At 50.7% G+C, this 25,920-nt stretch overlaps 1 protein-coding gene across 2 annotated transcripts; it reads left to right on the forward strand.

Moving 5' to 3' along the window:
- Positions 1–4,976: 4,976 nt before the first annotated feature.
- On the forward strand, positions 4,977–24,937 carry LOC111849334 (cytoplasmic phosphatidylinositol transfer protein 1-like). 2 transcript variants are annotated; one of them, XM_023822123.2, is made up of 11 exons: positions 4,980–5,505; positions 6,996–7,136; positions 13,027–13,175; positions 16,533–16,621; positions 17,178–17,185; positions 17,472–17,543; positions 17,688–17,783; positions 18,862–19,017; positions 20,699–20,762; positions 23,465–23,565; positions 23,916–24,056. In XM_023822123.2, the coding sequence occupies exons 2-10, from the start codon at positions 7,089–7,091 to the stop codon at positions 23,545–23,547; spliced, it is 765 nt and encodes a 254-aa protein (XP_023677891.1). In that variant the 5' UTR covers positions 4,980–5,505; positions 6,996–7,088; the 3' UTR covers positions 23,548–23,565; positions 23,916–24,056. The 2 variants fall into 2 exon arrangements, with proteins under 2 accessions (XP_023677888.1, XP_023677891.1); XM_023822120.2 differs by lacking the exon at positions 23,465–23,565 and having other exon boundaries at positions 4,977–5,505; positions 23,916–24,937.
- Positions 24,938–25,920: the final 983 nt, after the last annotated feature.

Here is a 25,920-nt window from a genome sequence, read left to right on the forward strand (position 1 = left end):
AGCTGAAAGCTGTGTAGGTCACTTTCAGTAAAGGCCTCTGGGATGTTTTCCCTATTCAAAACAAGCTTGTGGTATAAGATTTATGATTCAAGGATTGTTTCTCCTGTTTGTCCTATTGGGTATGTGTGTCTGCCTCAAAAATAAACCTTCAGAATGAATGGGAAGTGATATCTGCAGCTAATCCAACCCCACTAGTTACACCTCAGCAGCCTTTTAGAGTTTATTTAAGCCAGAATAATACTCTGAAAATTGTCATGAGTATAAAACAGTCATATGAGATAAACGCAGAGGATTCTACTTTGGTCACTGAAGGTCGATGCTTCAGCGTGTGCGTGCGTGAGTGAGTGTTCGTGCGTGAGTGTTCGTGTGTGTGTGCGTTTCAGTGTCGGGGGGGTGGTGTTGACAAAGGGCGGACAGGAAGCCACAAGCTGGGCGACTTTTCCGGATATTTCTGCTCAGACGTGGCGGAGAGCTGCAAATTTAGCCTTCGGTAATTAAGCCGCCACTAACGGGGGAAAGTTGCAGCATCCTGTGAATGAAAAACTCATTGGGGGGTGGGGGGGGGGGTGGTGGTGAAGTCATCGTGTGCCAAGAGGCACCACCTGACACCTTCTGATTAGGCGGAGTGGCAGCACTCGTACGGGCAAACAAGCGCATCATGCCGCGGGGGGGCCACCGGTAACGGGGCCCGTATTCCCGACGTGACTGAGCTGCCTTCCATTTTCAGCCACGGGATCTCAGTCATTTATTTGATCCGCCGTGGCAAGTAGCCCCTGTCGTCGTAAAGGCCGTCCGGACTTAATTTACAGAAGATGGAAAAACTGGAAGGTTTTTTTTTCCATTTTGCACCGAACGCGAGTGAAAGTCTGGCGGTGGCCTGACGGAAGGCGGCCGGGATTCGGCGGCTGGGGTGTCAGATTTCCGGCAGACGGGGGGGGGTCGCGGCTTGATGTGTCCGGAGTTAATTAGATCGAGCTGGGAGGGACACCTGCGGGACTTAGCTGGCCTCGGTATTCATTAAACCCCCCTCAGCCAGAATGGAGAAATGTTTCATTTATTCACAGGAAATGGGGGCCTAGACCCCTTCTGGGGGGGGGGGAGGGCGTGGGCAGGGGCTCCCACGCAGGCCGCAGCCCGAAAGCCCGGCGCCGGGGACGTCCCCCTGCCCCTGGAAGGAATGTGACGTCCGACACCCAACCAGGAGGAACAGAGGGAGGATGGATGGACAGACAAACAGTTACAGTGCAAAGAATGTCAGGGAAATTATTGCACGGAATTCCTTAGTTACGGCTCAGTATTAAACAGCCCATCCATCCATTCTTTATACCTGCTTGTCCTATGAAGGGTCGCAGGGTCCGGGGCTCGTTCCAGAGGGTGCAGGGCAGGGGCCACCCCATTGCGGGGGACACAAACCGATGAGGAATTTGGGAACTCCAATTCACTTTAGCATGTCTTTTGGACTGTGGCGGTGGTGGGGGGACTCTTGGTAACCCCACGCCGACATGTGGAGACTCAGTCCCTGGTCCCAGAGGTGTGAGGCAACAGCTCTAACCACCATGGCATCAGTGGGTTGTACAGAGAGTGAATGAACATTCTGTGACGGTACCTAAGCAGTTCTGGTCGCAGTTGGTCGTCCCCAGGGCCTAGGGTCCGATCCCGATCGGCACAAAGGCATGACAAGAAAAAATAAATATATATATATATATAAATTATATACATGGGAGGGATGCTGTTTGGTGCACAGAGGAGACAGTGCCCCCCACTGACTCCACCCTGTAAATAAAACCATCCCCACTTCACCATTGCTTCAGGGAAGAGAAAACAATCACAAAGATTTACGAAATGAAGATGTCTTGAATGGTATGGGTAGGTAAATCCGACTTACGTAAAATCTGATGGAACAAACTGGTTAAGTCGTTTGAGAAATCCCTGCGTATATTTTAAACTGTGTCCTTGTTCTCCCGATCGCTCCCCCTGCATGTGGCTCACTAACAAGTCTTCCGCCCGCAGAGAGACTTGATTAATGAGAAACAACGCGGTCGCATTTCACACTTTAGCGCGCGGGGAAAAGGCGAAGCGACTGGCTAACGGTGCGGCTTCTTTACACGGTTTTTCCCCAGCCGTTGTTCCTCGGTGATATGATTTCGCTGATGATTGTAACGCCCTTCCTTTAGGCAGCAGTCAGAGGAGCCAGACGCGGAGGCTGAGGGGAAGTTCTCCTGATGTTGTTTGAAGGTTTGTGCGTCAGAGGTCCCCGGGAGCTAAATGAAGGACGCTGGCCAGAAGCCACCTTCCTCCCGTCCTTGTTTACGACCTTCCGCACATTCTACGCTCTCGCTGTGCAACACCGACTACTTTCTAAACTTCCTGTCTGACTATTATCTTCCATAATCACAGCTACGGATTCAGACGTCATTTTGTCTTTAAGCTTTCATCTGTAGTCTCTGCAGTGTCACCCTACCTGTCCAGCTCTGTTACTTAATAAGTTTTTGGTCTGATCATTCATCATTGCTTTCCTTTCAGTTTATTACACAAAAGCTCGACTCATATTGCATGAGTAGTTCAGAAATCAGAGAATAATGTGTCTTTTTCACAGAAGGAATTTTTGAAACCATTAAGGAGGAAATGTACTTAAATAATCTCCGGTGAAGCAGTATCTAACTAACCAGACTCAAAAGTTAAATGACATCTTAGTGCTGTTCTCTGGAGTGCAATTAATGCATTTCACATTCATTTCAGATGAAATGCACTAGTTTCTAGGTGATGCCAAAGACTGTTATTGCTATTATAAACAGACGGTACATATTGAAGGCATATTGAATTGGGATGAGTTTCATGGGAAAAAAAACACAGATCAGGGTAAAGAGATAAAGTGAGAGTGAAGTGAATTTTCTTCCCGAACAGAGGTACATCCATCTTAAAATAAGGGTGCCACTCAGCTACCCGGAACAGGCCGTCCTCAGGAACCTCAGAGGATCTCTGCTGTAAGGGCTCTTGTCTGGAAACCCGCAAGGAGGCCGCAGGCAGCTCTGGGGGAGCTACAGTCCTCCATGGCCGCGATGGGAGACTGTTCATGAGAGAACAATAAGCTGAGTACTTCATGTCTGGGCTTTCAGGGAGGCGGTGGAAGCCATTGTCGAGAAAAACTCCCATCAGCCGAGGCCGCGTGGGAGACTGTCAGGCCAAGGAGACGAATATCGTGTGGTCTGACGGGGCCAAAATTGATTTTTTTTTAGCCTGAAAGCTAAGTGCTACTTTTGGCACCAGGCTAATACCGCACACCATTCCAAGAAGGCTGTTAGTATCCAACTGTGGTTATTCTGCCCAACTTCATGGGCGAGGAAGCTGGTGGAAGCAGAGGTCCAATCAGAAAGTGCGATGCACGAAGGACATGATGCAAGACACATGGGATTTTGGACACGAATCGTCCTCTACATAAACAAGGACTCAAAATACCTAGAGCACATTTTGAGGTGGCTTCAAGACAGAGTTAAAAATTGCTGTTCAATAATAGCCTCTGTCAGACTTTGACCGAGACTGACATGCCATAAAAGGTGGTTTGAGCTCCACAGTCCATATCTCAAAGTTAATGGATCATCCAGCCTTCCCATAATCACTTATTCAGAGAACGGTCTTGACAGAGCTTTTGATATGGTGCTTTGTGTTCTTTGGGGAGAAATCCTACCAAACTCCATTTTGATTCGGCATAATAACGGGTCCAGAGTAGACGGATGCTGGCCGCATCCACGCGTCATTCACCGGAGCGCCGCTTTACGACCCGTCTCTCTTCACTGAGCCTTTGCGCATAATCCCGGGTCATAAAACGCGGTGCTCCCATCGCGCTGCTCTCATCACTAGACATGGGTCTGGCACAGCGAGGCACGGAGCACCAGATGTGCCATCGCAAGTCGCTCGCTCATTATGCGATGAATATTGTAACGAGCGTCGAGAACGCGGAAAGGCTGCCGCTCGGACGTGCCGCGAAGCCGCGCTGCCCGCGGAAAGGTCACGTCAGAACTGAGAGCGCGTTTGCCGTTTTTACACTGGAGCTGGCTACAGTAACTATTGTAATACACGGGATTTTTTTACCTGGCAAACAAGCATGTGCCTTCTGGTGTTAAAAAAGAAGAAACCCTATTTACTAGTAAACCGCATTTATAACTGCACTTTATTCCTTCTGTGTTGTTGCTTGTATGTTTATCACCAAATACTCAACCGATGATGTAGCCAAACAGCGCATGGTTTGCCATGCGGACGTTAAAGTGGCTCAGATGGACCCCAGTACCTCACACACACACACACACCGCCAAAGTTAGGGGAGGGTGTGTGAGGTCTGGCTGGGACGTGGGCCGGGAACATGCCAGATCCTGCTGCCCACCACTGTGCAAGTTATTGAATCCTTGCCTTGGCTCATTTGCAAGCCTTCTGCGAGTGAGGCAGTAGCTGGGAACCGGGGCGCCGGCCAAGCGCTCGCCTCACCCGTGCAAGAGGCCGGCCGCAGGATTTACATGTCAATTTACACATTATGGAAATTTCCTACATACCTCAAATGTCTGCGTAATGCTATGTAAAGCGTATGCAGATATGTGTGCCTTGTCAAATCTCAGATATCCCAGGGCTTTAGTCCGTTTCATGACAGTTAACAATTCTGCAATATGCTTGATATATGGAATAATCGTAGTCCTATATCAGAACTCTAAATCGTTTTTTAATGATGGAGGACAATCAATAATAGGACTAAATCGAGTTAAAGTGACGTTTGGTATTCTTGATACCGCGGTAAATACTGACAAAGTGCTGACACTTTTAAGGCCAAACGATCATACTATTTTAATGAACATGGATCGATAAATTGAATGAACTATTTCAGATATTAAGCCATTTTTTATTATGAAGAAAATAAAATAAAAAAAAAGATGAGTGGGCGGATTGGCGAAATGAAGATGAGGGGGAGAAGGGGAGGTTCGGGAAAGGTTCGGTGGTAATTCGCAGATTGGTGTACGACGGTGGTCTCTCCTTATTTTAACGCTCTTTGAGGTTCGGGGATGCTCGCAGTCGGACCGCGGCGTTTGGCCGCCTGTAGGGGTCAGTGTGCAGAATCGAAAGCTTGAACACGGGGAGGATCTGTAAAGGAAAAAAGCGGAGAAACGGTGACGGAAAGGGGGTCGGTTTGGTCCGAGAGCCGTGGGGCGGCGGTGCTTCGATCGCGTAGGCTGGACACGGTGCCGGGGGCGGTGGGCTCCCAATAAACGCTAAAACGGTGCCTTTCCGGGTGAAGAGAGGCGAGGATCAGGGATCGGACAAGTTTTAAAACTAAGGGGAAGCCCGGGCAGTAGTCCAAGAATCCGGGGGAGCCGGAGGAGGGGGTGCGGGGGCTGGGCTGGGCTGGGCTGCCAGATGTAGCGTTTGCGGGGCTGTGATAATGTAGCCGGAGTTTGCAGCTCGCATCCGCTTTGGAGTGCAGTGAGTTCATCCGACGGGACGCCGACCATGCCCTAAAAGCGGGTGAGTTACGACACACCAGTAAATAATAGTTATCCATTATTAAAAAGACATCTATTCATGTAATTCGCCTTAAATAGAGTTTGCCGTATGTTACCGAGCAGGCAGATGCCGCAGTTTCCGCTTTGCCATAAGGAGCGATGCATGCGATTTGTTCCAGCTTACTGGATACTGAATTTTCCCCCATAAAGTTGTACAGCTTGTTCAGCCGATGTGCACGTTTTTTGCAGTTATAAATCTCATATGCTTTCGCATGTTACCGATCGTTTCTTTTCCTTGAGTGTGTGTTTTCTTTGCTTTAAGTTAAAGTGCATTAATGTGGGTCTTGATCACCACGGAGTATATTGGCAGAAAATGATTAACTGCACACTGGGCGCTTATCCTTAACCACGACTCGACTCAGTCTTTCACATCTTGAATCGCACAGTAAGGGGATTATCACTCACGGTGAGTTTTAACTTATTTGTTATATTTTACCGGCTTTACTGGCACGGTTCGCCACAAAACATACATTCAGTGTCCAGTTTAATAGGCACATCTGGTCATTGGTGCAACAGCATGTGGCCGTAGCTGAATACATGGGTTAGGCAGACTGGTCAGGAGGTTTGCTTACGGTCTGAGTAAAACACCATAAGCAATACACACCAAAATGTGCTGGCAATACAAGATATGTAGTTTGTGTAAATGAACCAGATTTCCAGGTTTTGATAAAGTCCACAGTCTTTGAATGACAAAAGCTCATCTAGCAGCTCCCAAAATACAGCATTACTTTAGCTATTTTGCGGCACGAGGACTGCAAGGATACTTCTGAGACTTTGTGAGCTTGCTGTGTGGGTGGGGGGGGAGTCTGAGCTTCTGCCCATTCTAATGTCCACCCCCGGCCTGTTCCTGCCCCCCACCTGCCCCTTTCCCGGCATGCCAGCCGTGACTATATGGGAAATGACTGCGTCTCAGTCTGGTCACTCTGATTTAACCTCTGCGTATTTCCGAACTTGCCTAATAATACCTGCCGCTTTTGGTCTTGTTTAGAAACAGAGTTCTAAAAATAAGTCCGATTCGACTTGAAGACAACTAACTGCCCAATAAAAATAAACATCCTTTCGGGGGGCAGTTCTGTGGCCGAAAACACCTTGAAAATGAGAGAGGTCAGAGGACGGCCAGACTGGTTAAAGCCAACAGCTCAGTACAGCAAAGTTGCACAGGAAGCTTCTCTGAACCCACAAGTAGTCTATCTTTAAAGTGGTTGTGGAGCCGATAGTAGGTGGTACCCAATACCCACTTGGTGTATCTGATGATGTGGCCACTGTTCTCTCTGCTTGTGTAAGATGTACCAGTGCCTGTGTTTCTGGTGCTATTTCTACATGAACCACTGGAGGATCCTCGCAGTGTCTTTCGGTTTAAGAAACACGAGCAGATCTGAGTCTATCCAGAAAGGCTCTTCTGTCTCCCCTGCTCCGGTCGAGGTTTGATGCCGGCGTGTCCTTTCTCCTCAGGTGGCATGTGAAGCCTCCTCTTCGTCACGCACACGCCACGGGACCAGTCATCTCTCCAGCTGAGCTCCGCCGTTCAGTCTGCCGGGGTCAGCCATGCTGCTGAAGGAGTACCGCATCTGCATGCCGCTCACCGTGGAGGAGGTGGGGCTCCTGGAGGAGGTCACCGCGTTCCCCGGCACCTCTGGCTTTTCTGCTCGTTACTCTGCCTTCAGCAGCTGAACTGTACAGCCATCTCAGCCCCCCCTCCCACACCCACACACACGTAGGATTGTATCCCTATCTTTGTGGGGACAGCCTTAGCCCCTAACCAGCCCTAACCTTAGCCATAAGTAACCCAACAAAGTAGCAGATGTTTGCCACTTTTAGTTTTTTGATTGCAGTCACAGATTATTTTTTTTTATTATAAAAAATGAGTTTATATAAACTCTTTATGAGTTTCCCCTCATAGAGACCAAAAAAAGGTCCCCACAAAGTTACTATAAGAAGTTTTTGTCACATTTTGTCCCCAAAATGCAAGGCCATAATCATAATATATCATAATATAAAATATACACGTCCCCCCAATGTTGAGATGTCCCCGCAGTGTTCCTCTTGATATATATTATAATTACGGCCTTGCCCCCACCCCCATGGCGACTCCATGACTATAACTTTGCCACAATGTAATTTATACATGACACACACTTTGTAGGTAATCTGCTTTTATTCCTATTAATCATCCTGCATCTTTTACAGCCCCTCCTCTACCCCCCCCCCCCCCCCAGATATGTAACATCCTCTCCTTTGCACCCGACCCTGACCATCCCCAACACTTATTTGGCTATAAAGATACCCCCCCCCCGCTCCCTCTTTGCCGAGGCTCCTGCTGCTGTTTGTACTGTATTTATGTGCTGTGCTGTTAAACAGCAGCAAGAAGTACCCGGGTCAGGGGCGAGCGGCCCTGGGTTCGAGACCGCAGTCACCCCACACCACGATGGATGTTTGGTGTCAGAGACTCCTGGGGTAGCACTCTCCAGACGACCTCTCTCAGGCGTTTACCGTACTTTTTTGGGGTTTTTTTGCCGTTCCTTGCCGTTTCGCGGTTCAAAATGCCAAAATAACTAGTTTTGCCACATATTTAGTAATTTATCATGTATTTCACACGTGTGAGTGTATAGTTGTAGCTGTGCTTTTGGTCACTGTCTCTAACTAGGATTTTTAAATTTAATTTCTTTTCGCGTGTGTAGTTTACAGAGCCACTTATTTGCCCTTGCTGGGCCGCTGGTGACCTCCCCCCGTCTCCGAAGCAGATATTTTGCCGTGTCCCAGATTAGGCTTTGTGCCGGAGATGGTGTTTGCCGGAGTGGGCAGCTGTGTTTGCCCCGGGCCGCCTCTGAAAGCAAGGTGGCTCGCAAATAAGAAAAAGGTTAAACACCGCGCATTGTGGCTCGGCGACGCCGAGATGAATAGCAGCCGCCGCTTAAGAACCAGGCTTAATAGCCGAGACGCGGAGGTGTGTCGCGCTGCGTGTGCCGCACGCGCTTCTGCGGGGGCGACGTTCTGATATCTGAAGGTACGGCTTAATCCTGCGCCGCCTGCCTAGAGATATAAACCTCTGCCGGACCAACGTGCGCAGACCCTTTAACCTCCGAGACACTGTAGGGTAGAGCCAGTGCTCGTGGAAAAAGCCCGATTTAAAGCCAAACCCTGTGAATTCAATGGGCTGAGAAGTCACTGCATACTAGTTTTTCAGGACAGGCAGTGTATTCCTGACTAGGTAATGCGGTAAATTTTCATTCATTTGGACTTTTCCTTTCACAAACTCTCGTCAAGTTTATTATTAATAATAATAATAAGAAGAAGAATCTATTTATATAGCACTTCTCATACGTGGAATGCAGCTCAAAGTGCTTCACATATGGGTTTAAAGAGTAACATTGTAGGATTGATCCCAAAAGATGATGGATTGTTGCTTATTGAGTGAGGTGCACTGCATGGTATGTAGCTGATATGGAGCTATTTGAGTTCAAAGGTCAGTGCAGGACACAGCAGCAGCCGTTGTGTGATGGTACGCCTGTTTGGGTCAGCATTCCCCCCCCCATGCTGGTGGGGTCTGGAGGGGCCCAGTGGATAAACGCCAAGTGTCCGGGGCTGCTGAGAGGACAAGGGCTTCATATGCCGGGTCGTTGGTATTCGGCTTTTATCTTCAGTTTGTGTGGATTTATCCCCGTCAGGGGCTTCAGATTCACTCTGATGGTGGGTGGGTGGGAGGGGGGGACGTGGGGGTGTTTGTCTGGGGCAGTTGGTGCCTCTGCTCGAGGTCCTCCGGCGGACGGACCACGGCAGTCTGTGATGGGTAAGGAGTAGCTTTACCGTTTTGCCCATCGGCGGAGCGTGGCGGTAACGTGACCTGGGCGCAGGACCGCGAGGTCTCCGTGGCGATCACACTTCTGCTTTGTGGGTGGGGCTAGGTCATCGTTTCTTCCCGGGCCCCTGATAGGAAGCCGCCTCCACCCGCGTGTGGCCTTGGGATGGCGCCCAGCCTGCACCATGTGACCTGGTGCTGTAGCGACGGTGCTGGTCAGTCGTCGTCGCCCTTTTGGGGGGGGGGGTAATCCTTCCCCCAGGGGTCCAGCCGACTGCATAACATTCCAGATCTGAAGTGAAGGTTTCCTGTTTAAACAATGAGTAGCAGTTTAAGTAAAATAACATCAGCAAGTTTTCCCTCACATGTTCCCTATTAACTGCTAATGGTGCAGACCCCCCCTTTCTTGAATGGGGGGGGGGGGTGTTCCTACCCTCCTGTAGACCATCCCACTCACTCTTCACACCTACCAGCGAGCAAAGGTGCGTCCCAAGTCTGCTTCCCATCTTGTGTTTTGAATGCACCCCCCACACAGCCTAGTGTCCCCTTGGCCTTCTCATAGAAGCTTCTGGCATCTGATTTGTCAGGGTAGGATGTCTGAGACTCGCGTCTAAAGTCCAATCCCGCTATGATTACCTGCTTACCCAACACACCAGCCCCTTAGCACTCAGCTCCTTAGAGCAATCATGGAGAAGCATTATGGTCTCACCTCCCTAAGGGTATGGGTTTGATTCCCGACCCTGGCTATCTCTCTCTAAGTCCCCCCCCGACAGTCCACAGATACCTAATTTGGATGGATTAATGTCTTAAAATTTTCTGAACATGTATGTAACATGTGTGGACTGGGAAATCTGCTGGACTGGAATCCCGTCCTGGCCATCTCCTGCCCTGTGCCCTGTCCTTTCTGGGATAGGCTGCAGACTCTTGGTGACCCCAGATGATGGATGGATGGATGGATTCAGGGTGATGGAACTTAAGGCCCCGCAACTGCGGATTGTGGCTCATTTTCATGTCTCTTTCCTGCATGCCGGCCCTGAGAACGCCGGCAGCTTAATCCGCCGATCGGTGTGCGCCGTGCCGAGAAGGGGTGGCCAAACCCAGGATGCGGCAGTCACACGGTCGCCATGGCGATGCCGTTTGTTAAAGGACAGCCGTTATTAAGTGGGAAGTATTACCGTCCGCACAGAACCTTGAGGCTGATTTCGTCCTGACCGGTGACGGCAGGTGCAGATTAAGTGGCTGTTCCTTGCCTGCCCTGTGGGATAGCATGAGGATGATTCTTTATTATTAAAAGGTAAATTTCCCCCTTGAACATGAAGCTCTAATCGGTGCTGCCTGCTCTTCTAAAACGATGGGATCTGACCCCTGATGCATTAAGTGGTCCAGTCCCATTTCGTGCCTGTGGAGTTCCCTCAACAATCCAGCCTCTTCTTCCACTAGTTCTGATGATCCTGAAATCCATTTCCTGTGTATTTGTCGGGTTTTTGTTTTTTTTTTTTTGGGGGGGGGGGGGTGGTATCCTATGTACGAGTGGACGCAGAAATGCTTGTTCACAATCCTCCTTGAATTCCCCAATACTGACCTGATCGATTCCCCGTGGCCCCGCCCTCTGGCGTCTCCTCCAATCACAAGAAAGCACTACTGGCTCTATCTTTAACTCGCCAAAGACGTCAATGATGATGCAGGAAGTGAGTTGGCTGGTTGGGGGGTCTGCAGGGGAGGAATGGGTGGGTGGACTTGTGCTCAGCCTCATGCCCCCTCCCTGCTGCAGTTTGTTGGATGCGATTCGTTTTCTTGTTAGACTCCTAATGGCTTCATTGAAATGTAGGTTTCTATGGAAACCACATTAGGGCGCATTTATAATAATGACATAATTGAAGATCAAGGCGCTTTATACGTTAGTTTTGGCAGCGAGTGTAAACATCGCACGAGCTGTAATGCGTCTCGAAGACTGGCGAGTGCTGTGTGGGGGGCCTCTTCTTGGAGGGGTTGGTAGTAGGGATGGGGGGTGGGCTCAGATCCCTAACTGTGCTTTTCAGGGGACCTATGCGGTCTCTGTCCGGATCCCGTGGGGGCGGCCGGCTTTCCGGGCGGGGGCTGTGCAGAACTGTGGCTCGGAGCCAGCAGCCAAGTCGGGGATGGTAACAATGGGCTGGTGGTGGAGGTGCTGCTCATGTGGCTTCCTGAGCCACATGCAGCCTTGTTTGTGTGTGAGGTGCCATGGCGTTATGTCTCATTATGTAAAGAGCGGCCCTGTAAGGCCAGACCTCCTACTGCAGGGCTTCTGGGTCTGTCTGTCTCTCTTTGAATCTGTCTGTCTCTCTTTGAATCTGTCTGTCTCTCTTTGAGTCTGTCTGTCTCTCTTTGAGTCTGTCTGTCTCTCTTTGAGTCTGTCTGTCTCTCTTTGAGTCTGTCTGTCTGTATGAGAAAGCTGTTCTCCTGATCAAGATGTTTTGTGAGCTTTGGGGGTGATGTGTGGCTCCTGATCCGACGTGCCTGTGATCAGAAAGTTGCTGGTTCAAATCCCAGGCTCAGCAGAGTCAAGTCTCCGTTAGGGCAATTGCTGCAGTGTCTGGCGCTTTCTCAGAAATGTGTGTTGCTTTGGATAAAAATGTCTCCTAAATTAATAAAATGTAAATGTAAGCTGAGAAGATTGGTGCTGTGGGTTAGTGGCAGATACACCAGCAGATGATCTGCTGGGCATTTCATGCTTTTCTGTCAGGATTATCTTAGTCAGTTAGTACTGCTACACGGCTTTCTGTCCACGGATAATGCATCTCAGCCTGGTGCAGCAGTGAGAAGGCTGGCCTCTTAGTCTCAGCGTGAGTCTTCACAGCGAGTCCTGGCTGCTGAGACTCCCAGGTACGGGCAGCTCTTGTGGGATTGGACCTTTCCTGCCGTGAAGGTCGCTGTCTTCGTCACTCTGAAGTCTCTGGGTGGAAAAGGCGAGGTCAACAGCACAGTATAGAGGGGTGAAGCTCATCCTCTGAGGAGGTCAAGTGCAGTGTGGACGTCTTGGGTTAACTGCCCTCTAAACTTTGACTCTTGACCCGGCGCTGCTGTGTCAGAGACCTGCACAGAGTCCTGGTGAGCTGTGGGTATGGTGAGATCCTTCAGCAGCAACCCCATCTCCCCGACATCCAGTTATGCTCCGGGTCAAGCGCATAACGTCGTCTGTGTGCCACGCGCAATGAGCTCGCTTATTAGCCGGTTACTGACTGGATGACAGGGTCAAGATCGAGGGCAGGAGGTGGGGGAGGGGTGGGGGGGTTGTAGCACGGTGATTTAAAGATGCTCTCTCCTGACCTACGTGTTGCTGCTTTGAGTAGCGGAAGGAAGATGTCAGTGTATAAAAAAACGGATGCATTTACCAGATGCATTTTTCCAAAGCAGCGCGCACTGAGAAAGTAGGGTCACGGTCCCTGGAACATATGGGCTTTAAAGGTCCAATGGTGACATCACTCTCTTGACCCTGGGGTTTGAACCAGCAACCTTCCGATCACAATCACCACGTCCTAATTGGCTGAGCAACACAGTGCCCATTTCTGGTACTGGGCTCATGCTGTAGGATAACCATATGTGTAGGCCTGAATGGAGGGAGTGTTAGGGTGCCTCAGACTGCCACATCGTCATGACGACAGCGATGATGGGCTCTGTGCTAATGCCCCCCCCGCCCTGTGTCTCCAGTACAGGGTGGGCCAGCTGTACACCATCAGCAAACACAGCCACGAGGAGAGCGACAAGGGAGAGGGGGTGGAGGTGGTCCGGAACGAGCCCCACCTGGACCCCGTGCACGGGGAGGGCCAGATCACCGAGAAGAGGGTGCACCTGTCCAGGTAAGCCCCACCCACCGCGGCCAACTATAACGCATCACTACTCTGTTTAGGATTTGACCCTATCCATTGGCGTGTTGAGACCATAACTTGGCCTGCAGAAAATGCTGATGTAGCTGTGCATGCGGGATGCACGTTTACTCGTCGTCCTGCTGAGATTCGGGTTCCTCTTCCTGTTTCCTCTTTATCGCCCTTCCACGCGCGGCCGCATGTTCCCAGTAACGTTGAAACCCGTTTCCCGAAAGACTTTTTCCCAACGCCTTTGCTTTTCCGAGGAAGCAGGTTGCTGACTTTGCAGCCCTGTTACCGTGACGCCCGGCCAAGCTGCCCGAGGACATCCCATCCTGCGTGTTGCAGGGGCAGGCGCCGTACTCCTAACAGAGAATGGGCTTGACACCCGTTTAGATAGCAGCTAATTGGACTGGATAGGGAGTGGTATATTTGGGTCTAGTCATTAGGCTGGCTTCCCATTTCCTGTTTGTTGAGACGCGTGACAGACTGAGTGGAGTGTCTGCGTGTGAGTCTGTCTGCGGCGCGCATGTGTCTGTCTGCATGTGTGCGTGTGTCTGTCTGCATGTGTGCGTGTGTCTGCGGCGCGTGTGAGTCTGTCTGCGGCGCGCGTGTGTCTGTCTGCATGTGTGCGTGTGTCTGTCTGCATGTGTGCGTGTGTCTGTCTGCATGTGTGCGTGTGTCTGCGGCGCGTGTGAGTCTGTCTGCGGCGCGTGTGAGTCTGTCTGCGGCGCGCGTGTGTCTGTCTGCGGCGCGCGTGTGTCTGTCTGCGGCGCGCGTGTGTCTGTCTGCGGCGCGCGTGTCTGTCTGCGGCGCGCGTGTGTCTGTCTGCGGCGCGCGTGTCTGTGTGCGGCGCGCGTGTGTCTGTGTGCGGCGCGCGTGTGTCTGTCTGCGGCGCGCGTGTGTCTGTCTGCGGCGCGCGTGTGTCTGTCTGCGGCACGCGTGTGTCTGTCTGCATGTGTGCGTGTGTCTGTCTGCATGTGTGCGTGTGTCTGCGGCGCGTGTGAGTCTGTCTGCGGCGCGCGTGTGTCTGTCTGCATGTGTGCGTGTGTCTGTCTGCATGTGTGCGTGTGTCTGTCTGCATGTGTGCGTGTGTCTGTCTGCGGCGCGTGTGTCTGTCTGCGGCGCGCGTGTGTCTGTCTGCGGCGCGCGTGTGTCTGTCTGCATGTGTGCGTGTGTCTGTCTGCATGTGTGCGTGTGTCTGCGGCGCGTGTGAGTCTGTCTGCGGCGCGCGTGTGTCTGTCTGCGGCGCGCGTGTGTCTGTCTGCGGCGCGCGTGTGTCTGTCTGCGGCGCGCGTGTCTGTCTGCGGCGCGCGTGTGTCTGTCTGCATGTGTGCGTGTGTCTGTCTGCATGTGTGCGTGTGTCTGTCTGCGGCGCGCGTGTGTCTGTCTGCGGCGCGCGTGTGTCTGTCTGCGGCGCGCGTGTGTCTGTCTGCGGCGCGCGTGAGTCTGTCTGCGGCGCGCGTGTGTCTGTCTGCGGCGCGCGTGTGTCTGTCTGCGGCGCGCGTGTGTCTGTCTGCGGCGCGCGTGTGTCTGTCTGCGGCGCGCGTGTGTCTGTCTGCGGCGCGCGTGTGTCTGTCTGCGGCGCGCGTGTGTCTGTCTGCATGTGTGCGTGTGTCTGTCTGCATGTGTGCGTGTGTCTGTCTGCGGCGCGCGTGTGTCTGTCTGCATGTGTGCGTGTGTCTGTCTGCATGTGTGCGTGTGTCTGTCTGCATGTGTGCGTGTGTCTGTCTGCATGTGTTCTGATCCCCTTAAGGGAAATCTCTGTTTTATAAAATTCCTTCAATGCAATGAAAAAACTAAAAATGCTTGTACTCTAGTATTTTGTTATGGTTAGGGCTGCGTTGGGGTTGAGGGTGTTATAGTTAGCATTAGCATTTTTCCCATAGAAATGAATGAGCGGTCCCCACAAAGATATGATTACACAACTGTGTGTGTGTGTGTGCACTGAAGAGTGTTGGTTCTTACTGACTTAGGGGAAGATGATCAATTAAAGAGAAATGGACATCTTCCATCAGCTGCTTGGGTTGGCCAGTCAGAGCAGCACCACATGGCAGTGGTGTGACGGTCACATGACGTCTGGACTGAGAAGTACACAGTCTTGCTCCATCTTCGGAAGTGCGGGGAAGTGGCCTGGCAGAGCGTCCCGTCTCCCCGACTCTCCCATGAGTGACCTGTGGGCATCTCGCCCTCGGTGTCCGGCCCGCCTGGATAGGTCCGCGTTTCCATGCGTGGCCTCATGGAGGTGTCCGGTGTACCGGAAGCTTCTCTGTACCTACCACGCTGCCTCCTGCCCACCTGGCCCTTGCTGACCCCGCCTTCTGGCCTCGCTCGCCTCTCACCCACCGCGTTCCCCCGTCACCCGGCTCCAGCTGCTAGGCAACCGTCTGCGGTGTGAGTCGGTTTGTTTTTTCATGAGCTATTAATGCAAAAAGGCCGAATCTCGCGCTGCTGCTATTTTTACCCTCCCAGCAGCCGCCGGGTCACTGAGCACATCCAGAGTACGGCGGAGGCCGTCCAAGCGGGACGGTGGGGGTGGAGCCCTGATCCCGTGGGGCAGCTGTGCTTTTCCTCCTCGGGAGGGGGGAGTGCATGAGGAGGCCTTCAGAAAGCTGGGATGAGTCCCGATAAGGACTTGTTACTTATTTATCGTTAATTACAAAATGGTCTTTCTTCTAGAGGATTAGATTTAAACGTTGTGCAGTGTCAGATTCAGATGGGTTCTATGTCGACGGTTTACTTTGGACTTAAAAATAAAAGCCGTCTGCTTTTACGTGGCCGACGGTGCCGCAGAGCAGCGAAGGGGTGGCTGTGAATTCCTGGAATCTTCTGCAGCGCGTGCAGGATAAAGGCCTCGTGACCCACGTGGTCAGGCTGACGTGCGTCCCGCTCATCCGGGGCAGATCCATCTCGATTCCGATCAGTCTGCCTCGTGATCCCATTACTCGGCTAGGGGGTGTCAGGTGCACCGACGCCATCCAGCCAGCGGGGGAAGTAATTGAGTTTCCACTTGCAATCTGGGGGGAGGGGGGGGGGGGGCGTCTCAGAGGAGCTCGACGCCATGACGTGTAGCCGGGCCACGCCAGTGCGCCGGTCCCTTGCCGTGTAATCGCTAATTTCTGCACCCGCTTAATAAAGCTGTAATTATTATTCCAGCAAACGCACAATTAGGGGCTGCGTGTGTCAATTCGTCGGCGTGTCCCCTGCATGGCCGAAATGCTCTTTTTGTTCCAAACATGCCGTTTTTGTTCCCCCTTGTTACAGTGTGTGCTTCTGCCTGATTGCCGCCTCCCCTAGGTCAGTAAGGCTTTTTTTAGAGCGGTTTTAATGATGTTTGTTGACGTTTTGCAGCAAGCTTCCGAGCTGGGCACGTGCATTGGTACCTCGGATCTTCTACATCACGGAAAAAGCCTGGAATTATTATCCGTACACGATCACAGGTAAATCACTGGTACCTGCTTCATTACGTATCTGGATTACATCTCTCTGTATCCGAAGCGGTCTCTGTTTCTACCTGCCGGGGGTTTTACTGCAGTAAATCCAGGTTAAGTACCATTCCCAGTGGCACAACATTAGGGCCGCTCCTGTATCAGGAGAAGGATGTAGTTTAGTAAGTCATTGTTTTGAAGACCATGCTAGTAGGTTTGCAAAGCTAAATTTCCCCAAATTTTCCATAAACTTTCCATTCCATGGGAAGTTAAGCTGGGCAATTTTGGAAATATTCCAAGTTGGAAAAATTCCACGGCAATTACCAGGAATATATGGGAAAAGTAAACTGATTTAGTTATCAGTGATGAGAAGATGTAATTATGTGGTTCATGTCCTTCTTGTTTGATGTTATTTCTGTCCATGCTGTGTTAGATGGTAGAGTTTATAATCCTCACGGTAGCCCTGCTATTTGCACAGCTGAAGGTGTTTAATTATCTGGGTTTAATTGTCCATTTTATATCCCTCTTTTGTCCTATCATGCATTCCCGGGATTCGGCATGATTGCAGAGTACACAGTAAGTTTCAGTTCTTCCTTTTTTAACCGCCTTTATTTGTATTTTAGCTAAGTGTGAAAAGCTCTTCCTTCCTTTGCCAGATGCCTTTGTTGCCGTAGGAACGGGAACTAGGCAAGGCCGCCGTACTGAATCGGTGTCTGCAAACTCTGCGATGCTTAGAAATTGCTGTGCAGTCAATAAACGGGGGAGCCTTTGCTGACCTTCATGCTGCTTTTTTTTTCCCCTCACATTTTTGCTTAGACTGGCTATTAATGTGCAGCAATTTCATCTCTCTCTCAATTTTCAGTGTTCGTTTTTGCCAAAGTTCTCCATCCACATAGAGACGAAATACGAAGATAACTGTGGAAGCAGTGAAAACGTGAGCAAACGGCGCTCAATTAGGCTTTGCCTCGCATGCAGAGACGAAACCCCTGTGCTCCCTACCAGGAGCACATTTAGATTGACTTGTGAAGCCTTTCACTGTAGTTCCTGGTGCTGGACGCTCACAGCCATTTCCCTACAGATATTCGGCCAGGAGAAGTCCGGTTGTGACCTGGAGGTGGATTTCCTGGACATAGCTCACGATAAGATTCCTGAGAGACACTACGAGAGCTCAGAGGTACAGGCTGGGCGTTTCTGTATCTTCAAACACCGCCGTGCTCCGCCGATGCTTTGCTTCACTGTCTGTGTCGCGATATTGTGGTTCCTACGGAAACGTCTAGAAAGCTCCCGTCACCCTCTGTTACGTCAACGTGTCCCAGAGAGAGTCCCTGAGGAGACTCATTCTGCCGATTTTACTCTGGGTGGCGTAAGTGAAATCTGATTTAACCCGGCGCCGGTCGGCCAAACTCAGGCATATACGGACGTAATCGGAGTGATGTGTCATGCTCGCTTTGGGGGGGGGGGGGCATCAGCCGTGGGGTCAGTTGCCGCCTCCCCAACTGTGTCCCACAAATACCTCTTACTGCCCATCCCAGAGTGGTCTTATCGTCCCATAAATCTGTAAATGGCGCAGAAGAGTGTCTCAAAAGTGCACATTACATGGGCTTATTTTCCTAATTTTTTGAAGTTCGCAAGCTTTCATATATTAGTCTCATTAGCACCGAACGCTATTCTGTAGTATAGTGTAGTATAGTATAGTGTAGACACACTCATTTAGACCCATACTATGCTCTTCAGTGCGGTTAGCACTCTGAGCTAACTGTTGGGTTTATGATCTTCAGTAGGAAGTAGAACTGATGTCTCTGAGCTTCTCTCTGATCCATGACTGATGTTAAGGATATTGAAAGATATTCAATTTTATATGCGCTGTCACATGACTGTACAGAGCAGACAGACCACTCAGGGGTCCTGTCTGATCACATTAGATCGAAAGTGGACCAAAGGGGATCTTTTAGTTAGGAGCCAGGAATTAATCGTTTCCTGTCTGACCTCACAACCCCGGGGTGCTGCAACCACGTGCAGAGGAGGTCTCACTGGAGTGAATAAGTGGAGATGTTTCAGGCCACCCCTGAGAAGGTCCTACTGGGATTTCTTTGATATTTCTGCTAGTAGGTCCTTCAAGGACAGTCTGATGTGTCCTGGATAGTGTAGTCTGTTTTAAGCGGCACACTTCCATCTCAGAGTGAGCAGCATTGGCCGGGCCGTGGTGCTGAGCCATTTCATTTTGGGTGACTGCTGTGTCCCTGTTTCCCCAGGATCTAAGGTGCTTTTCCTCCACCAAAACGGGCAGGGGTCCCCTGAAAGAGGACTGGAAGGAGACCAGCCAGCCTATCATGTGCTCCTACAAACTGGTCGGGGTCAAGTTTGAGGTGTGGGGGCTTCAGACCAGAGTGGAGCAGTTTGTACATAAGGTATATTGCCCCCTCCCCCCCGCCCCACACCCCACACCCCCCATGTCCCATCACGGGTCTGCAGCACAGGTGTGATGCTCATCTTGATGTAGATGGAGATTGGGCACATGGCCCAAGATCTCAGTGCAAAAGCTTTGAAGTTCGTAATGGATGTTGAGCGGTTTTTCTAGAACGAGCTGTCGGGATAAATGATCACAGTGTCTGCCATCCTTATTGGGGGGGCTGGTGGTGCGGGGGGTGGGGGAGAGAGACTGCAGCCACCAACGAGAACCCTGAAACATGGAGATCGGTTTTTCTGATCATCACCACAGCCTATGCTGTCTCCCTGCCCCCCCCCCCCCAAACCCTTACAAAAATCCACTGCAACCATGTGGGTGTTCGAACATAAGGAGAGTTAGGGTGGGAAAAAGAGCTGGGGTGGGCGGGATACTTCTTCCCATGAGCCTCATCTCGAAATAGAAATCTCCGCTCCGAGGTCATCGCATCACCGCGGCGTAATGAGCTCGGAGCTCAGCGCCTCAAGGTGTGAACGCGATGCTATTTTTAGCTCTCCTCCACCTCTCCCCTTCCCCCCCTCGCACCCTGGGACCGGCTCTGCCTGTCTTCAGAACTGTGGCTGAACCAGGTGGCATCACAAGGGAATCTTACTGAAAAGAATCCCGCTACCAGCAGAAGGCTCGACTGTGGGGACATTTTGGGGAGGCTGCCCGCGTCATCCTCTTTGTGAGCCGTCCCCCGGGGGTTTTCGGACAAAAGTTTCAATTTCACGGCACTCGCCCAAACACTCATCCTTAAAACCAGGAGCTTCGTGCCTATAGCGATAGCGCTGTAAAACAGGAGCGTGATGCTAACCGTACATTCACACCACGGATGGCGAAAGCATCAAAGCAACCAGGAGTCATTCATTCTCCACGGGAGGGCGCGTCGGCAGGCGGCAAGGAGCGGAGCGGCACGTTGCATCGCGATTCGGGCAGGGAGAGCATCAAAATTCGGTTGAAGCCTGGTCAAATGTATGGTAATGAGCTATGATGCGGTTCGGTGGCGACCAATCGGAATGTAGAGATGCCCCGCTAAAGAGAGCTCCACAGAACACAAGCGTGTAAACATTTGTTCTGACTAAACAGTTCCCAAGCACCATCGGGGTATAAACCGTAAGACCAGAATACGTTTCATGAACGTACGGTAATAGCGTAACGCTAATAGCGATAGCGCTGCAAAACAGACGCAAACGCCCCACCTTTCCCAGAAGTTCCAGGAGGTTCCCACAAATTCACAGAAGCATGTGGGTCTTGTTTATGAAGCCACCTGTCTGTCTAAAGCTGCTTTTGGTTGTTGTTGACTGCTGCGGGCCCCTTGGAGAGGCTCTAGTAATGAGACATGATGGGTCCCGCATAGGCCGCGGTAGCAGCTACGCTTCCCCTCTGCTGGGCGCGCATGTGGCTTTCAGGGTGTCATTCTGCAGAAAGCACTGCTAATGGTAGCCACAGCGTCGATACGGGATGTTAGCTTTAAATGCCAAGACTGCAGAAGTGCTTGAACGGCCCCTCGGGACCACTCAACTCCGCTAATAGCCCGGCTTGTTTGTTAGCAATTAGCTACTACCTGTCAGCCAGTGACCTCCATGCCGGCCTTAGACATTCCCGCAGGAGCCGTCCTCATGGAGTCTGTCTCTGTCCCTCAGGTGATCAGAGACATCTTGCTGGTGGGCCACAGACAGGCGTTTGCGTGGGTCGATGAGTGGTACGGTAAGTGGCGGCTCTGAGCTTTCCCTACCTTCCCCATCCCAAGCCTTAGTTAGCATTTGTTCTTTGACCTTCAATATTAGCTCAGACTGCAGATCAGCCCTCCTGCCTGCCTCCCAGAGTTTCTTCTGCTAGGTTTAACCTTGCTTAATGAATCTAGTTCAGTTTTTAATCTTTAATCTATATTTCTGTGTGGCAGCAATTAGCAGGGATCCATCAAATCGTATATATTTCCACGGCCATTTTATTTGAAAGTCAACTTTCTGGGATATTTTGCTACAAACAAACTGAGCAACGCATGTTCTCTTTAACCTGATACAGGTGTTCTTGACACTCATTTTATTATTAATGTTTACCTGTTGCCACCCCTGTCATAAATTCCAAGCAAATCCCTTCTCCTTGAACCTCGTAACAGGTCCTTGGGAACCCCCAGACAGTCCACAGTTTTACAGACATGTGGACGGTCTGGCAGGGAGCTGGGAGGGAGCAATGACTGTGCGGAGGTCCCTGAGGATTGGGTTGAGAAACACTGTTGTAGGACACTGAGTTCTAATGTGACTTACCCACAATGCCCTGCGTAGTCTGGATGGAGACGCAGCTTGGAGACTCTTCGCCCTCAGACACGCTCTAACACTTTTGTTTCAGCTCCTCGAATTGATCACTCCGCACTTTTCTCACTAACAGCTCTGCTGCAATCACTGGCTGACACCCTCTGATTCGTCTTCCAGATGTTTCAGTTGCAACTAACATGCATCTTTTAATGCGGCAGGTTTGGTCTCCTCCCCACCACCAGTGGCCCTCGCCAGCACCACAGTTGCCTGCTTCCTAATAAATAGCAAGAATGTGATTGGAGCCAAATGCCTGATTCTGCTAGTGTTTCAGGAATGGCTTGTTTTTGGTGATTACCACGGTTCTTACCACTGCGGTAAAGTCCTTGCCTCTTATCCCTATGGAGGAGAGAATGAGGAGGTGCCGGCATGTGGCTCACAGGGTTAGGACTCTGTACCTGTGATTGCAAGGTTGCTGGTTCAAATCTCAGCGTCAGCAGAACGTTTTCACCATCGAGCCCCAAGCAAGGCCCTTAAACCATAATTGCTCTATGGCCTGTCTGCCCCCGTTTTCTCAAAAAAAAAAAGAGTCGCTCTGGATTTAAAAGCATCTGCTAAATAAATAAAAATGCAGAAGATGCCTGGATCACATGGTAGAGCGTGGGGTAGAAGCCTCAGTCTGTTCACGGTTCTGTCAGCCTGATATTTTCGGTGCTTCAAGCTGGGCTCGTCGCCCGGAGGCTGCTTCGAAATAGCGCCGAGGTGAGAAACGTGCGAGAATGTGGTGGTTATAGGCGGGAAATGCAGCAGGTGGCGATACGGTTAAAGGCTGTGTCTCGTGACCGGTTCCGTAGCTACAAAAAAAAAAATGCTTTGGACCTGCTGGACTGGGTGACAGGCGAGCATCAGTGTATCAGCCGCTCTGAGTAACGGCAGTCGCTAGAGAGCGTCTCTAAACAAAATAGTGCTATCGGGAGTGTCCTCGTCTTTCTCCAGCAATTACCGCGACCCCTGAATGACTCCTACCACCCCCACCCCCCCGCCACCACCCCCGTCACATCAGGCCCTGATCTCGCGGCGCATACCTTCCTGAAACCAGCCGTCAGCGTGATTTAAGCTCACCGTTCCCTGTGGGAGGACAGCTCAGCTCCGTAAGGCGGCTTCAGAATGCAGACCGGCTGGATTTGCACCCTCTGCAAATATCAATTTGGTGTTTTCTTTGCTGAGGACTGCTCCTTCGTGCAGTTTCTGGCCGATTTACCTCGTTAACGTCCTCTTCCTTTTCGGGGGGGGGGGGCCCGTCATGTTTGTGATGGAATTTTTAAATGAGATTTAAACAAGCTTCCAAATAATCCAGGCGCATTGGCATGAATGCAGGGTCTTCCTAGATGCTCAGTCTGATTTTTGTAGGAAATTGCAGGAAGCGTCCTGTGCATCTTTCATAACGACGAAAAGTGGTGTTGATTGTACAGCGTCGCAGTACGCCTTAGGACGCAGGGAAGAAGACCAAGCCAAGGACCGGGCTGCACATTGCACATCCTGGATGGATGGACAGATTGTTATTAATGAAGGAAATTGCATGTGTGTTGTAGCACAACACGTACATTTAGATGGTAAAAAAAAAAAACGACAAAAAACAATATCAGAAATGGCTCAGAAATTAATGCCCAGAATTTCGTAGTGACAGCTCAGAAATAGATAGCGTGAGATGAATATTCTGTGGAAGTGGTTCTGGTCCATTCAGACACTTGGGTGCCTCGCTGTGGAATCTAATGGCCACGAGTGGGAGAAACGTTTAGTGCTTTTTTGGAGAAGCGCAGCTGTCTGTTGCTGGAAGTGCTCCACAGCTACAGAATGCACTGCTGTACACACCTCTGGTGGATTGTATATCTGCCGTGATGGGCCCCCTTTTATTGCTCCCTAGGTCTGATTTAAATCTTGTTCTGTGTTGTAAGAGCTTGTGTGCAAGATGACAGGGCTTAGATCTGTGATCTGATTTCAGTCTTCCTCTTTGTCTTGCCTCTGTCTGTAGCTTTGCGCCTTTGATTAACCCCCTTCCCGCGCCGCTTCTTTAATTAGCCCCGCCCCTGCAGCTAGCCCCGCCCTCAGCCGCCGCCCACCTGTCTGGTCACATGACCCGCTCCCTTCTCTCCACAGCAATGACGCTGGAGGATGTGCGTAACTTTGAGACTCAGATGCACAAGGCCACCAACCAAAAGCTCGGCCGGCTTGAGATGTAGCCCCCCCCCACCGCACATGTATGTGTCGTCCTCGCCCGTTATTTGCCTCCTTTACCCACAGTTTGCCCAGCCTCTCGTTTTCAGGTACCCGCTGCTCGCGTTTCTTGCAGGTGCGAATCCGGCGTTTGTGCTGCTTATTAAAGCGCTCGCTGAAGTTTGTCAAGATAAAAGCCTGGAATGTCGAGCCTATACTGCCCCCTTCAGTACACCAGGGACATTTTCCCCTAGAAATTGTGCTTCCAGTGCTATGCCTGTTTATTTTTTCAGGACTGTATATTCTGTATAAGGTCTTACATTACCAAATAGCGACGACTGTGCTAGTTCTGATTACCGTGTTTCGTGTGACGGTGCCTTTCCGGTGTGGTCAGACATGTCGATGGACGAGGTGCGGCAGTATGAGCGGGAGACGCAGGAAGCCACCAACGAGAAGGTGGGCCTCGTCACCCCAGCCATCGCCGTCCACGAGGTGCCCCGCGCCCCTGCCACCCGCAGCGCCCCCGCCAGCACCCCCTCCACGCCCGTCAACGGAGACCCACCTGACTTCCTGGCTGTGCCCCGGGAGCGGCCCCGCAAGAAATCCGCCCCCGAGACCCTGACCCTCCCTGAACTACAGGGGCTCTCCGCCCACAAATAACCCCCAACCCCAAACGGCAAACCCTATAGGGTACAAAGCTGGAGCTAGCTAATCATGTGACTGTTGTGGATGACACACTGTAGAAGTTTAACAAGCTGCATTCGTCGCCAGAAGGTGATGGGTTCGCAACCCACGAGGGGTGTTTCAGAGGTCTGTAGGTCAATGGCTCCTATGTAGATTAAATATCTAGCTGTAAAAATATGTACAATATGAACTAGGTGAATTTAAGCCTCTTTGGGTGTGTAATTTTAATAGCTTTGTCTTTGTAGCGTCCGCCCCCCCCCCCTCACAGAATGTTTTTGTGTTGTGCTTCTTGTGAATCTGTGTGCATGTCTATGCTGTTGGGTTTTAGCTTCTCTTGGACTATCGGCGTGTTTGGTTCTGTTGCGGTAGCAGGTTGTGAGCTGTTCTCAGTTTTTACACGGGGGCCAGAATTTCTAACAATGAGCCAGTTTCAGGCATCTGCCTGCCAGTTGACGTCAGGCCTGATAAGGTCCCATATCAGTGTTGCCAGTTGAGTTTAATTCCTGCTTCAAGTTCCCATTTCCTGAGCTGGTAATCCCCTGCAGAGGGTGTTTCCTGGCATCACCGCCTCCGTGTTTTTGTTTATCGTGGAATTGTCTCATGCAAAAGGCAGATGCACGACTCGCCCAGAACATGATTATGCAGTAAATTTTTCCAGATGCCGTCATGAGTCTCTGAGAATATTTTTGAACTACAATGTTATGCAATCGATTAAAAATGTTTTAAACCCTCCCCTAGTCTTCCGTGTCGTCACGCCAGATATCTTATGAATTAAGAGATGTACGTGTCTCAGAAATAAACTGAGGGACAGTGATGTTTGCGCTTTGTTTTGTATCGAAATTCTGAATGACATTCTTATCTGAAGCAAACATTTCCAGGTTTTCTTAAAAATATCATGTCAATTCAGCCTACAGGCATTGCATCATAAGGGTGAATTACATCACAGTGACACAACTGCATCACTTTCGTGAGTTTGCTGTCTGTCCATGTGCACAAGCCATCAAGTTTTCGTTCGCAAATATAGCGACAGCATTATGGGTCTGTTCACCACTCTGCCTTAAACAGGGAGTCCTTTGCTAGGGTTGGCTCATGTTTTAAATGGAATAGATGATAGAGCAGCCAGGCAAACAGGTGACGTCCATGTATGATCTGTGTATGTATAATAAGCATTGTAAATACAGTGCCTATAGGAACGCGTTTTTAGGTATACTCGGGCATGTTGTGCTCTTCACCACAAGGGGTCAGCAGAGTTCCGATGGGCACGCTGCTAGCGCTGGATCGCGATTGCTAAAGGCACCGCACTTCTGATTTGGACAGTACAGATGTGTAATTCAGAGGTGATTCATTTAAATGGCAATACGCTATAATCTGGAGCATCAGCCTGCATTTTGTGTGTGTGTGAGACACGAGTGCTGCTAAAATCATTCCTTCATCCACTCCATTCCGCATCTCCGCTCCTTTCTGTGCCATGCAGTGCACAGATCACGCGGCCTGTGAAATGAAAGAGTGACTGCAGACCCTGACGTTACAGAAGCCAGTGTGACACACATACAGTATCACCTTCATAAGCACTGCATGACCATTCAGTAAGTCACGGCAACAGCCTTACATAATGGCTGCATGACCTTTTCAAAATCAATGAATTACACTTTTATTAATGCATAAGGTCCTGTGTAAAACCCATTATCTAAGAGTTTACTTGTTAATTTTGACCT

The sequence above is a fragment of the Paramormyrops kingsleyae genome, chromosome 22, assembly GCF_048594095.1.
Source record: "Paramormyrops kingsleyae isolate MSU_618 chromosome 22, PKINGS_0.4, whole genome shotgun sequence".
NCBI lineage: Eukaryota > Metazoa > Chordata > Actinopteri > Osteoglossiformes > Mormyridae > Paramormyrops > Paramormyrops kingsleyae.

Bases quoted from the DNA above. Each gene is read 5' to 3' on its own strand.
- LOC111849334 (XM_023822120.2), top strand. From the start codon at position 7,089: ATGCTGCTGAAGGAGTACCGCATCTGCATGCCGCTCACCGTGGAGGAG. The intron at 13,176-16,532 runs GTAAGCCCCACC...GACGTTTTGCAG, and splicing joins AAGAGGGTGCACCTGTCCAG to CAAGCTTCCGAGCTGGGCAC. The intron at 17,784-18,861 runs GTACAGGCTGGG...CTGTTTCCCCAG, and splicing joins GACACTACGAGAGCTCAGAG to GATCTAAGGTGCTTTTCCTC.